Source organism: Pelobates fuscus, chromosome 1, assembly GCF_036172605.1.
Source record: "Pelobates fuscus isolate aPelFus1 chromosome 1, aPelFus1.pri, whole genome shotgun sequence".
In the NCBI taxonomy this organism is placed as follows: domain Eukaryota; kingdom Metazoa; phylum Chordata; class Amphibia; order Anura; family Pelobatidae; genus Pelobates; species Pelobates fuscus.
The window spans coordinates 438925287-438939336 of NC_086317.1; the positions used below are offsets into that span (position 1 = coordinate 438925287).

Below are 14050 nucleotides of genomic sequence, written 5' to 3' on the forward strand. Positions count from 1 at the left end.
CCTGGATTGTTGCTATTCCCTGGAATACAAATAATGTTTTGTGGCTAGGATCACTTGGTACACAGAAGAAAAGACAGGGAAATGATCCACACTTCACATTTTGTGTGTTTAAATAACCCAAAAACTATCTTTATGTCTGGGATTAGAGTATTTATTTATCCAATCTACGGAGATTTGCAATTTAGACCTAGTCGGATTTGGTTTATGGAATAGATGCAAATTAAAACCATAAAAGTGCACACATTTCTCCAAATGACTTGTTCCATGCACAATATATTCAGACACTTCCCTTGATTTAAAAAAAAAAAACACACATTTTTTTGTATCTACGAGTTGATAAGTTGTCTATATTTGTATGTCACATACCTTAACATTTTCATGTACTGACTGAAGCTGAGCCGCCAAAGCTACAAAGGATTGATAAAGCTTCTGCATTGCCATGGACAAATCTGGAAAACAAAACTATTCACTGTAGAAACAGGTTTACAGCAGACATTACATACAATTACAAAACAAATGTGTGCAAGGTAAAGGATTTCTAAAAAGCAAATTAAAGCTACAAAAATACAATTAACCAGGGTTCTCCCTGAAGTGGCAGCTGCAACATTTATATGTTAGGCAGTACTGCACAACTTCTGTACAGAGTGATTTGGATAATGTAGAGATAAGGAAGGCAAGGTGGCAGATTCGATTCAATACAGATAAATGCAGTGTCATGTATTTGGAATAAGGAAAACAAGCCACTTCTACATTCAATGGTTGATCAAGGAAAACCATCATATGAAAAGGACTTGGAAACACTTAAAGATAAACTAGTCATCAATATGCAATGCTGGTGTGCCATTACAAAGACTTGTAAGGTGCAGTCACTTATAACCAGGGGTTATTTATTAAACGTGATGAAAATATAATTTTGCCACTTTAAAATTGGTTCCCAAAATTGCACTGCATGTTAATGTGATTTATAAAGGACAATAAAAAATTTGAAAAAGTTCAGATGCAAACTACAAATATAAAGGGAATTGAAAATGATATGAAGGAAGACTAAAAAGGTTTCCTTAAAAAAAAAAATATTTAAAAAAAAAAAAAATAAGGTATGATGGGAAATGACATTCTACAAATAAATAGTGCAAACCTCTATATGTAACATGTACATTAGCAGGAATGTACAACAGATAAGCCGTTACCAATTGAGAGTGGAAGAAAGGAGTTTTCACTTACAGCAGAGGAAAGGGCTCTTTACAGAAAGAAGATGTAGGATTCTCTACCTACATTGTTTGTCTTTGCAAATTTTATTTTTTTAAAAGGGCTTGATTTTTTTTCATAAACAGAATACTCAAGGATATAATATATATGTGAATAGTTTGTTGATCAAGGAGAAATTACATTTCCATTATGGAATTAAGAAGTTGTCCCTTTCATGGCAACATTTTGAAAAATTGCAGCAATTGAGGTCCTTTGCATTCTTTTTGGATAAGGAGCATAACAGGTTATAAAGGTTCAACTTTATGAACGAGAGTCTTTTCAACCTAGATTACCACATAGTTATGTAAAACATTCATTACAATCAGTCACATATCGGCTTTTATACCAACCGAAAGTGTTACAGATATGAATTTAGAAGCTATAACTATGAGAAGTACATGGGATTTCTCTCATCTCACTAATTAGCAAATTCCTACAACTGTGCTTCCCATTAACTAGCAAACTAAGGAATTCGATAGGAAATACCCCATATTTTCACAACCATTAACAGACTATAAATTAACACAAATGAGCACTTGATTCAGCATTCAAGTAGGCATTATTTAATATAAAGCAACAATGAATATAAAAAAGCAACTGCTGAAAAAAAAAAAACATGCAGGGAACTAGCATAGAAACGGTAATATGTTGTAGCATACATTTCTGATACAATCAATAGTTCAATAAAAGTATATATATATATCCCTAAGTACCCCTGCCTCAAACCCATCGTGAACCTGTTTGGGGTGTTCTAAAGCATGGGCAATAGGACAAAATAGGCGTCTATGGAAGATCTTTGCACGCATGTGTACAGAACATAGCAGTCCCTTATATGTATCTAGCAGTCCCTTATATGTATCCAGATCATGTTGGAAATTCGTATGAGTTTCTTAAAAAAAAAAAATACAGACACATTGACACACCTTAAAGATAAATGTGTTTGGTATTCAACTCACGAGCTACCAGTGCCACACACAAAATATTGTCTGTTGATAAGAAATCTTTAAGACATACCTTGAGGAGTTAAGTGTGAACTATAGGCTTGCGTTGTAAGGTGGTTTTCCAGTTCCTCTATTTGCTGTCTATATTGCTGTAACTGCACTTCAAACTGTTCCACCAATGACCGGAAGTAGCTACAAAGTAATTCTTAGGTATTAAAATTGGATAAAAGCATCTATGAGCAATAAGGAACAAAGTGTTAAATATCTAAACAGGATTCTGAAACTCGACAATAAGTTGAAACACTTGTTAACGAGATGAAAACCGCCACGTTCTAAGGATCCCAATATGTCCATATAAACATACTCTGCAGGAGCTGTATTCTCATGCTGGAGGCCGGGGGGTGTTTTCTGTGTCCTCAAAGATATTTCAGCATTTTTCAGTTCCTTGGAGAGAAAAATACATAAATGAAAGCCTATACTAAGGTGTGCATAAAAGGAGTTAGGAAAAATGTATACAAACACCATTATCTTGAGAACTACATTTACTGGACGATTTCATACATTACTTTTGTAATTTACCAATATACCTTCTGTAGACAGTTAAAAGTCGCTTTAAAAAGAATTGCATTCATCTTACTTTTTACTACTAAAAATGATACAGCACTTGACAGAAAGTTACTGAGTATGCACCTGAGCTGTTTCCATTTTCAGTTTGTCGATTGCCAGTGCATTTCTCTGCAGACTACTGGATGCAACAGATAAGAGCTGCTTCAGAGCTTTCGTATCCTCCTGGACCTTCTGCATTGCTTTCGAAGACATCCTGCTAATTTCCTCTTGAACTTGTTTCTGCTCTTTTACAAATTTCCTACCAAGGAAGAGAACATAAAATGAATAGATCACAGAATGACAGCAGATAGAAAACTAGCTCTGTCTGTTCATTCACTGGTGAAAGAGCATAGTCTCCATTTAATGATTGTTTTTTCCCCTCAGGACCAATTCACAAATTCCTTGCTGCAAACTATACATTTAGAGCTGCCACTCTTGTGCACACCTTGCACTATTCTGGTTGCCTTTCTTTGAATATTAAGCCTCTCTCTGGAGAAGTGCTGAAGAATTCTCCTAATTTTCAGAAATCCCCAGATGTTCCAGACCTGTACTGCATGTTCTTAAAAGCAGCCAAGTTTAGTCAAATTACAGTCACTTAAAACGTTCACCGCGAGCTTGGTAAGTGAACTTACAGTTTGCATATAGTGTTGCTAAACATTTGTGTTCTTTAGATGTGCACTGTTTTTTTTTTATGAACTTTTTTTGCTTTGTTTACACATTAGGGCTGAATACTAAAGTTCAAGTGGCTACCCAGTAGTGAGGGGACTGTGTGCAGAGCCAAAATATGCATTTTTAACGGTCTTTGTATTTTACAACTTATTTATTGTGTAGCCCCAAAATCCATCACGCATGTGTTTTCTATAAAGAATTAGTTGGTATTGTTAAAACAAAAAGAATTGTGTGTCTCAGGATTCACCATTGAGGTAACAATTGCCAGTGAAACCCTTAACAGGAATCACCCAACAATTGTCTTGACATCCAGATAAACTTACACTTATTCTATTCTTTTGTATATACACATCGCGGATGTCATGCAGCTACCCAAGAGAGATGGGAGTCCATGTATGTGTTTGAGCACACTTACAATAACCAGCCAAAAAGTAGTCATTTCAGTATGCAAACAATGACTACTTCTGAAAATATCCAAACTCTGCTACTAAAAAATAACCCAGAGAACTAGATGTTTTAGTGTAGCTCTTCACTTAACCATACTTACTGGAAATTGTCTACATCCTGACGTATTAATTGAGGTAGATTTTCATCCTTTAAGGCTTTGCTGTCCCTGAGATTTAAAAGAGTAAATTAATATACACTTACTAATAATGAAAATTTTTATTTTACTTAACTACAACAAAGAACACGGTTTGGTTTCCAATAAACCGGAAACAATGTTCCTTCTGAATGTTCCCTCACACAGAAAGCACAATTACACTAAGGTTTCCACAGAAATAGCAAACATGAACTTCTAAAACTGCAGCAACCCACAAGACATGTAGCATTCCATATTATACTGTGAATTTACTTTCATTCTACACCCATTATAGATCATCTGTTCTAGATATATAGGCTCAGAAAGATCAAATTATGCAGCTGTAACTTTGTTAGAAAATTTAAAGGTTTTAAAAAAATAAAATAAAGTTTCCACCCATTTCTATTAGTCAAACCTTACAATTTTTTTCATACTTGCAATATAAATACATTGTTTAGGTACCAAAATATTTAATGATGACAATAAGAAAAGTCAAATCACAAAAATAAAATATGACCACTTACTCAGGCCGGTTTCCAGTTCTGTCACCTAAGTAAAAACAAATGCAGAAGATTTAGATTTTCATAAAACACAGAAGATGAGCGACCTCTACAATATTTTCTCTCTATAGGCTGGAACTGAACATTTATCCCTCCCTTTATCAATAATGTACTAAAACCCGTGCAAATACATATGCCTGCCACGTCAAGGAAAACCTCTGGTGGGTCCCACCTGAGAGATTTGCCTTGACGTGGCAGGTGGGCCTTCCCTCCAATGGCCATTGGAGTAACTAAATAACCTCCATTAGTTCAACCCCATAGTGACCATATAGTTTTTACATTTTCTTACCGTTTGGGAACGGGGCTGTTTTTACATGTCTGCGGTGTTTGTATTTAGCTGTAATTTTCCTCTTACTCATTTACTGTACCCACACATATTATATGCAGTTTTTCTCGCCATTAAACATTCTTTCTAAAGATACCATTATTTTCATCATATCATAATTTACTATAATTTTTGTATAAAAAACAAAACCCAAAAAGCCACACCTTTTCCAACTGACCCCCAAAATCTGTTACGCACCTACAACGGCCACAAAAAAACCCATGCTAAATAATTTCTAAATTTTGTCCTGAGTTTAGAAATACCCAGTGCTAACATGTTTAGGTTTTCTTGGAAAGTTATAGGGCTACAAGTAGTATTTCCAAACCATTTTTTTTTTTTTTTTAATTAATGAAAGTTACATTGTAACACTGATATATGCCAGGAATCCCTAAATAACCCTTTACACACACACGGTGCTACTATTTTACCACCAATCTATGCCAAAAAAAAACAAAACTACCTTATTTGGAGGGTGCGCATTCCAGTTTTTAAATTTGGAATTTTCACAGCTGGTCAGCATGCACCCATGTCCAATTTGGGACATTATTGAAGCCGGCCAATGTAATTTACTCCCATCAAACCATATTTTTTTGAGAAGTAGACAACCCAAGGTATTGCAAATGGGGTATTGTCCAGTCTTTAGTAGCCACTTAGTCACAAATACTGGCCAAAGTTAGCATTTATATTTGTGTGTTAAAAATGCAAAAAAATATTATGAATGCTAACTTTGGCCAGTGTTTGTGATTAAGTAGCTAGTAAAGACTGAACATACCCCATTTGCAATACCTCGTGTTGTCTTTTGCAAATGGTATGCCATCATGGGGGTAATTCTCTTTCCTGGGCTACTATACGCTCTCAAAGGCAACATAACTAACATGGCAAATTTCAATGTTAAAAAAACGCCTTATATTTGACCCTGTAACTTTCAAAAACACTATAAAACCTGGGGGGTACTGTTATACTCTGGAGACTTCGCTGAACACAAAAATTAGTGTTTCAACAATGATATCAGTGAAAGTGCCGTTTGAGTGTGAAAAGTGCAAAAAAAAGTCACTTTCACTGACAATATGATCACTGATATGTTTTACAGTTTTGAAACACTAATATTTGTTTTCAGCAAGTCTACCGAGTAAAAAAAGTACCCCCCATGTACAGGTTTTAGGGTGTCTTGGAAAGTTAGTGTTAAAAATAGTGCTAGCAAATTAAATTCTCTGCACTTTCTGCCTGGGTTGTCAGGCAGGTCACCCAAATTGCAATTAATAAAATTAATTATGTAAAAATATTAGATAAATATGCACTTTTGAATTTATGTAATTATGTATACTTCGTATTTTTATTTATATATACACAGATACTTCCAATTTCATTCCAAGTGTATTTTGAGATTATATATATATATAAATATACGTTAGAATAAAATTACATGTAATGTTTTTATTATGTTTACATTTATTTTTTATTTATTATAATATATACACACACACACTTGTAATTTAACTCTAAGTGTATTTTTTTTGAGTTCATAGAGAAAACACTGTTACAAATGCATTTGACATGCCCCAACAGCATGTGCTCACTATTTAACATCGGTAAACAGGCATGGCATGGGAATACAATGCACATTTTTGTATATTATGACGTGAAGGCTAGTTGTGACTATAAATGGTTATGAGATGTGAATAGTAAACGTAAATGTAAAGAATGACTTAATATGTAAGTGGTTAGCATGATAAACAGATTATACCCGTTTGATTTTATGTATAATAAGATGCCTGTCAGGTACATCTGTCTAAGTATTAAACTATAGGCTGCAAGAAAATCTTAGTAGGTTAAACAAGGTAAGACCATGTTTCTACAACGTCTGCATGTTAGTTGTATAGCTTAATGTAAGATTGCTATGTCTGAACAAATATGGAGAACAAGAATAAAAAAGTTCTGGTAATAGCCAGCGGTTGTACTTTAACTATAAACTATAGCACGCTTGTAATTGCTGACGTGGTGTGAGTGAACAGACTACAACTTTAATTCAGCTATGCCCTTAGAGAGGCGCTGGTTATAGTGGGCTCGAAATGGGGGCATTATGCCCAGAAGTAATGATATTCTATTTCAAACTACAGAGTGGGAGACTAACATGCACATCTATCACAGAATGGGGTATCAGAAACATAAGCTTAGTACTGATCTGTGGTAGGTGTGGTGAGACCTCTACCCAGTGTCTGCTGCTTGTGAGTCTCTGTAATGAGTCCATGTCTGGGGTATGTGCTCTGGCTACCCGCTCAGCCGATGCCAGTCAGGGGTTCCCCGCAGTTTTGGAGCATGGCAGGGCTTTGTAGGTCTCCGTGCCCAGACGTTGTTAGAAGAGGCTGGCTTCCAAGCAGTATCTGTAGCTGGAGTGAGTCGTTGCGGTCCTCTGGACCCCGGTGCTGCCAGGTAAACTTGTATGGCCGTGCTCTCCAGTCGTGCTTTATGCCCCTGGCGGTGTTTCTTGTAGATGTTTTGACTTCTTGTGTTGATGTAGGGTGCGCCGCTTGGTCCGCCGCCATTTTGAGGCCCGCTGTGCAGTCGGGACTTTCGGGTTCTCTCTCATGAGCTATCCGTCTCGTGACGCAGATCAGGCGTGCCTCCAGACCTCACAGCCTGGCTGATGGCTGCCGGGATTTCCCTCACCGGCAAGGGGGGATTCAGCTGTGCTCTAATGGACCCTGCGGAAGTATAGGAGCCCGAGGGCAGAGGGATCGGCCGCCTCCCTCCCTCCCTAGTGTAGTAGGTCTCCATCTTCCCGCGATCCAGAACCGCCCGACGCCGTTCAAAACTCAGATCAAATGATTTTGTGGGGGTTCATACAAGTGCTGTGGGTATTGCAGCTATCGGTTTTCCGATTAATATCGTAGTTAGTTGATGTTTTAGGCAGTTTTCCCCAGGAGCTCGACCAAGGTGCGTCTGGCTGGCTCGGCAGTTAGGCTCCGCCCCCCTAAGTGTATTTTTATATTAATATATGTATATATTAAAAAAATACACTTAGCATGATAGATATAGAGATATATATATATTTATTTTTTATTATTATTTATTAACTTAATTCTTTTTATTTTATTTCATTTTACCAGCAGGGAGACTGCCTGTCAGTTTAGGCAGTCCCCCTGCTGGCTGCACTATGGACACCTATTGGGGCCATGTGACTGCTCTCTCAGAGCAATCACATGGCCCTTGGGGGTCCTATTTTGCAGAGGGGCTGTCAGACAGTCCCTCCATAGAAGAACACTGCTCGGGTAAGTACATATTGAGGGAGAGGGAGGGAATGGGTTAATTACTTATTTTACTGAGTGCCTTGACCCCTCGAGGCACTCCGCACAGGAAAAGGGGGGCATTGCAGGATGCCTCAACATCGCTGCAATACCATTAGAGCAGCTGGAATCAATCATGATCGCGTCCAGCGCTCTAATTAGCCGCCTTAGGAACCGTTTTGTCGGATGTACCCGATACATCCAAGGTTGGGATGGGGTTAAAAATACATAGGGATTTGGGAAAGAGCGCAGGTAACTTTCTTTGAACTTCTACATTAGCAATACAGCTAGCAGGAACCTGCATCCTACCAACACCATAATCTATACAATGGAATTGCTTTAGACTTGAGAAAGGTTCTCCTTAATTCTTGTCATTCCAAAGTTTTTAGTACAATAAAAAAAAAACTAGAAAGCAGTAACAATGTTGCAATTCCCAATCTGCTCTCCCCAATTGCTGAGAAATTAGAATCACGGCAGCAGAAAATTCAATAAACTGTATTGCATGTGTAAAACGTGTCAAAACTCTGGTGTAATAATGCAGTATGTGATTGACCAGCCAAATCAAGGTTCTCCATCTTGATGTAGATTAGGTTCTAGTTAAATAATAAAAAGCACAAACTTACTTCTTTTGTCTGATGAGCTGCTAAAATCTATTCCACCTAGTCCATCACTTGTCGTTTGTGTGGCTGGGGCAGCAACTCCTAGATTTAAACCTAAACCCAATGTGTTTTGCCCAAGTCCTATAGTAGAAAGATGAATTTTTGTTAGTTACAGCAATACAGGTTCACAGTTAGGGCAAAACTACTCCTCGCTCAATGCAGGAAGTTTAAAAAAAATAAAATAAAAAATAAAAACTTCAGCAAAAAAGGCCAAGCCACGGACATATTATTGAGCTCTGATGCTGTGAGTGCCTTTACACCATTTCAAGTAGCAACCAGAAGTTTGAAACTGCAGTTGGTTTAATGGTCATCGCTCCTTTGGGATCACAAGACATGGCATGGATTAGAATGCCATGTTTATATATACCCGTGTCCAAGGTGGTCTATTCCCAAGGTCCTACCTGAGATATGCAGGAGATGCGCAATAAATTTTGAATATGCATAAATCTGTAGAAGTCTTATGTTTGACCAAACCACAAATTTAGTACTTGGACATATACAGTTATCAAGCAAAGTGGGTATAGCACTTAAAAGCAGAAGGAAAAAATATATAACCGGGATTTAATAAAAAATGGTCTTTGCAATCCTTTCCATTTGAGTGTAAGTTGCTCAGCAAAATATGGTGGCAATTTGTGTGCAGTCAATGTGAAGCTCTTTGATAAAGGTGAAAAAAGAAGGTGTTAGGATATTATACCTGTTATAGGTTGACTGGTGTTTTGAAAGATGGATCCACCTAGTCCTCCTGCTAACGACCCACCAAGTGAAAGACCAGTGGAGGCTGCTGTAGTTGTGGCTGCTGTATTTCCCAAGTTTAATGTAAATCCAGAGGATCCTTAAAAAATATTTTTTTACATTTTAAAAAAAAAAAAGTCAGCATTTGGCAAAGCAACATGAATTTGAAAGTCTTGTAGAGGAACACAAGATGAGATTTTTCACAGCAGGTTTCTTATTAAGCAGGTAAAATGTACAGATATTAATTCCCAGGATCCACAGAATCTCCAGGATTGAACATCACTCCTAGGTTTACTTAATCAGCACATTTCACCAGGACTCACAAGCAAGCCTGGGAATCTTGTTTAACAAGTTACTCCAAGCACCATGACCACTTCATTGAATTCACCATGGTGCTTTGAGTCTATGTGCAGTTTCAGTTTAAAACTGTAATAGCATTTGCTGCTGGGGGTGTGAATCGAACCTTGTGAATGACTTTAGCCAGCAAGGTACAGGAAGGGGCTCCCTTTAATAAAATAAAACCAACTAATGTGCACCTGGCATGATAAATATAGGTTAGGCTTGTAGGAGCCATTGCCAAATATTCCCATTTACAAGTCAAGCAAATACAAAAATAAACTATGAATGGAGAGATCCTCTACCTGCTGCAGGAGTTGAAGTCAACGCAGATGATAAAAGGCCAGTTGCGGCACTACTAGCTGTAGGCAGAGAGAAAGGTGTAGCAGAACCTGCAGGTTTATTGAATGCCAAACTGAATCCAGTGGTAGGTGTAGATGTCGGAGCCACTCCTAAAATGAAATAAAAAATAAAATCAACAAAAACAAAAGTATATGTTTAAAGAGTAACCACGGCAAAATGTGAATACCATTTCTAAAATCCACAAAAATGAATGTGAAAGACCAATTGAAGGGGAAGTGAGAACTTGCAAATTTCTGCATCTATAAGCAACTGATTGCAGATACACAATTATTTGCACCAAAACCACACAATTGAGTAACTTGAATATAGCAAAAGATGGTATGCAGTGCACTTAAGGACAGTGTACTTTGTAATGCACATTAACCTGAGAGTCAGGAAACCGTGGCTATTAAAAAGTTACATCTGTGTGGTTTGTGGGATACATTTCATTTAAATGTCTTTGAGGTCTATGCACTAAACAATAAACAGCGACTGAATGCAGCCCTGGAGACATTTTTTGGTAACATGGAAATTTGTCTACAATTCAGTTGAAAATATAGTTCAACTTGGTTTCTAAATGAATCTCACTGCAGCAATATCCATTGAAAAAACGGCAGATACATTTGCGAAATAAGCTAAAGGAATAGTGTCAGGAATACGAACATGTATTCTTGACACTATTTCTAATATTACTATTTAGGATCCCAGATCCACTGTCCGGAAAGCAAAAAAAGGCTTAAAACTCACATTTCAGTGCTGCACAGGTCTTTTCGTAGTTGACCAAATGAGACCTCTAAATGTTACAAGCCATTCAGCATTTTGAGCAATGTCAGATTTTCCACAGTAACTACCACTCATTGCTGCATTAACCCCTTAAAGACACATGACCGAAATATTCCGTCATGATTCCATGTTATTCCAGAAATTGTGTCCATAAGGGGTTAAGGTGCAAGCTGACCCTAGAGCACACAAGTTCACTTACAGGCTAAGTCATGTATCAATATTGGCCCATCCAAAACTTAAATCTTTCCCTGGGTTACACTGGGTGGTGATAATCAAGCCCCACACTACAATACATAAAGACACCTACATATGTACACACATTGTTTATCATCTCTTTATGGAGTGAGAGCAGTGGTAACTGTTATCTAATGAAGCATGACTATGCCATGCGACCTACCTTTCACTCCATACCTCCTTTATCTTTCACATGTTAACTGTAGTTCAATGTTTTGATGCCATGAGAGATTTCATTATTGATACTTTAGTAACTAGGGAAATTACAGTCACAGCAAAATGGATTTACAACAAAGGTTTAGCTGTAAAATCCAACTCACTCGTTACTATTTTTTTATATCTGTATCTTGTATAAATTTTCGTATTTACAACAGCACACTGCCAAGAATGCATGTTTAGGGCCTGCCCAATTGCTTTTTTCTATGTGCATTTGGAATCCACATCAGATTCCTGCCCCTTTTCCTCTTTAGATGTGATAACAGGAAAGCATACATTTAGGGAGTCTCTTCAAGCAGTTTCAGCAGTGAGTATTGCGGTTGACATGTTTATCTCCCATGTTAAGATTAGTGTAGGATCCACCAATATTTGGTTACTGTGATGTAGTGGTGGGCTTCACACAATATGGCCATATGGTGGAACAGAATCCACATATTTGTTTGCCGAGATAGGCGATTTTAAGAAGCCCTGTAAAATGTAAAACTTTTTTGCCAAACTAAATAAAATGTTTTAAACCTAATTTCGAGAGATATAGATAGAAATATATTAGGGATTTCAGATGCAGAGCGGTTGAGAGGGCAGGAATTATGCACGCGCGCCTCGCGGATTTGGAAAATCTGGCTCCTAACTTTAGCTGGCTCCTAGATTTCAATACAATTTGTCAAGCCCTGTCCCAGTACAATGTCATATATCGATCCTGCTTTTTATTTATTTGTATTGTAGGCATTAGTCTCCCTTTGCCTCCAGATTGGAGACATCCCAGGAATTTTTTTTATTGTAAGTAAAATTTGAACTTTATTGCGAATACATGTTTGAGATTTGAAAATAAATGGTTTATTTAGATCAATCTAGAATTGGCCATCACCATTTTAGCTCATTGTCAATAATGACAAACATTCTTTTCCTGTTTTACATCGTGTAAGCGCAAAAAAACAAAACTGTTTATATTAATCCACATTTGCACTGTCCCTTGGCTGTGTCTGGATTGAATGCTTTACTATGAAAAATACTGGACTGGCAATTGTCATGCAAGCACACTGTCACCAATTCTGCACTACGAGAGTCACTGGTTTGGATAAAGATCATCTTGATCTCACAGAAGGCAGATTGGTTGCATAGAAAAGATTGTCCCATCGCAGGATTACAGGTAAGTTTAACTGCTTAAATAAAAAATAAAAAACAGTTATAAAAGTAGACCCAGTTATCTACGTTGAGAAATATTTGAATAAGGACATTAAAGGACATAAAACCCAAAAAACAAAAAAACAGTATTTCAATAAAACCTTGTTCTTGATCAGAATAACCCATGTCAAACTCACCGCCCAGAATTAAATTAAACCTACTTCTGTTACATCGCCGAAACCAGGTCCCCCAAGGAACCAAATCCTCCTCCTCTGAAGTCATTCCCCCTTGGTGCAGGAGGAGGGATGCTTTGAAGGCCAGGCTGAGAGGAGGGCATTGGTGCATTAAGGGATGATGACCGTGTCACAATTGGAGTGCTGTCACCAGCATGCTGGGTGTGGCGACAATATATTGCCAATAGGCACAGAACAGACATTAGCCATCCAAGAACTCCTATTGATTCTTCCGAAGGTGGATTTCCCCCTCCAGCATTAAAGGAGTTAAACTCTTCATGTGCAGCTTTTCATAGAGAAGCTCTGCACAAACTCCAAGTACTATGAACATTTAAAATCAGGGATGTGTTCATGGTTCTTGGAGTAACCCTTTAACAGTAAATTTGTTTTAACATAAGGGTGTTCTTTTAATATATATCTAGATTAACACAAGCTATAGATCTTTCCTTTAAAGACACACTGTCATTTAGTTCAAACGTGGTACCCTGTCTTTGAGATTAGTTGTATCTTTCCAAAAAATTTAGATCAACCTAGCAATTATGCTAGCACTATGTTTAGATGAAAATATTTGGTATTTTATTCAACCACAAAGTGTCTGCACCATGTTTTCTTCATGAGTGAAGTTACTGTGGGCTGCTCACAGCAGATAGATAAGTGCTCAAGCTTATACTATTGTACAATTAAAGGGACATGCATCACTTGACTTTTTTAAACCAGCAAGCACACTTAAATTTACAAACCAAAACCGAGCAAGAAAAACTTTGAAAAGTATGTGAAAAGTTTATAAACATATTTGTTGGGTATGCCCCTAAGCTAGGGGAGTTACTTCGGTCCCGCCCTTTACCCATCCATCTAATATTTAGACATGTCCATTGGTGACAAAAACAGGGCATCCCTGTGTGAAGCAACAAGCTCCTCATGCTCCAACAGCAAGGAGAAAGAAACTACACATTTGCATGATCACACTGATCAACATCCCTCTCTTTTCCCTCTTGTTAGGATGTTATAAGGTGAAGAGATCAAACTGCACATGTGACTGTCAGGCATGCCCAATGTGCTTTCTGAGCATTCCAAGGAATAAGGCACTGATTGGTTAGATCAGTGTCCTCACTGACGTAGGTGTGGAAAGCATAAGAAAGAAGCAGGTACATATTAAAATAAATACAAAGTTTTTACCGGCTTT

General features: G+C 37.5%; 1 protein-coding gene across 4 annotated transcripts in view; it reads right to left on the bottom strand.

Annotated features, from left to right (window-relative positions):
- Positions 1 to 14050, bottom strand: part of NUP58 (nucleoporin 58) — a 42166-nt gene that overhangs the window by 22788 nt on the left and 5328 nt on the right. For 3 of the 4 annotated variants that reach the window (XM_063429682.1, XM_063429674.1, XM_063429663.1), the window contains exons 3-11: positions 10243 to 10389; positions 9564 to 9701; positions 8834 to 8950; positions 4566 to 4590; positions 4009 to 4074; positions 2877 to 3051; positions 2551 to 2630; positions 2260 to 2378; positions 367 to 449 (exon numbers count right to left, since the gene is read on the bottom strand). In XM_063429682.1, the coding sequence (XP_063285752.1) occupies positions 367 to 449; positions 2260 to 2378; positions 2551 to 2630; positions 2877 to 3051; positions 4009 to 4074; positions 4566 to 4590; positions 8834 to 8950; positions 9564 to 9701; positions 10243 to 10389 (950 nt within the window). Of the gene's footprint in view, positions 1 to 366; positions 450 to 2259; positions 2379 to 2550; positions 2631 to 2876; positions 3052 to 4008; positions 4075 to 4565; positions 4591 to 8833; positions 8951 to 9563; positions 9702 to 10242; positions 10390 to 12855; positions 12924 to 14050 lie in introns of those variants that run through there. The other variant, XM_063429691.1, reaches the window with a different exon arrangement.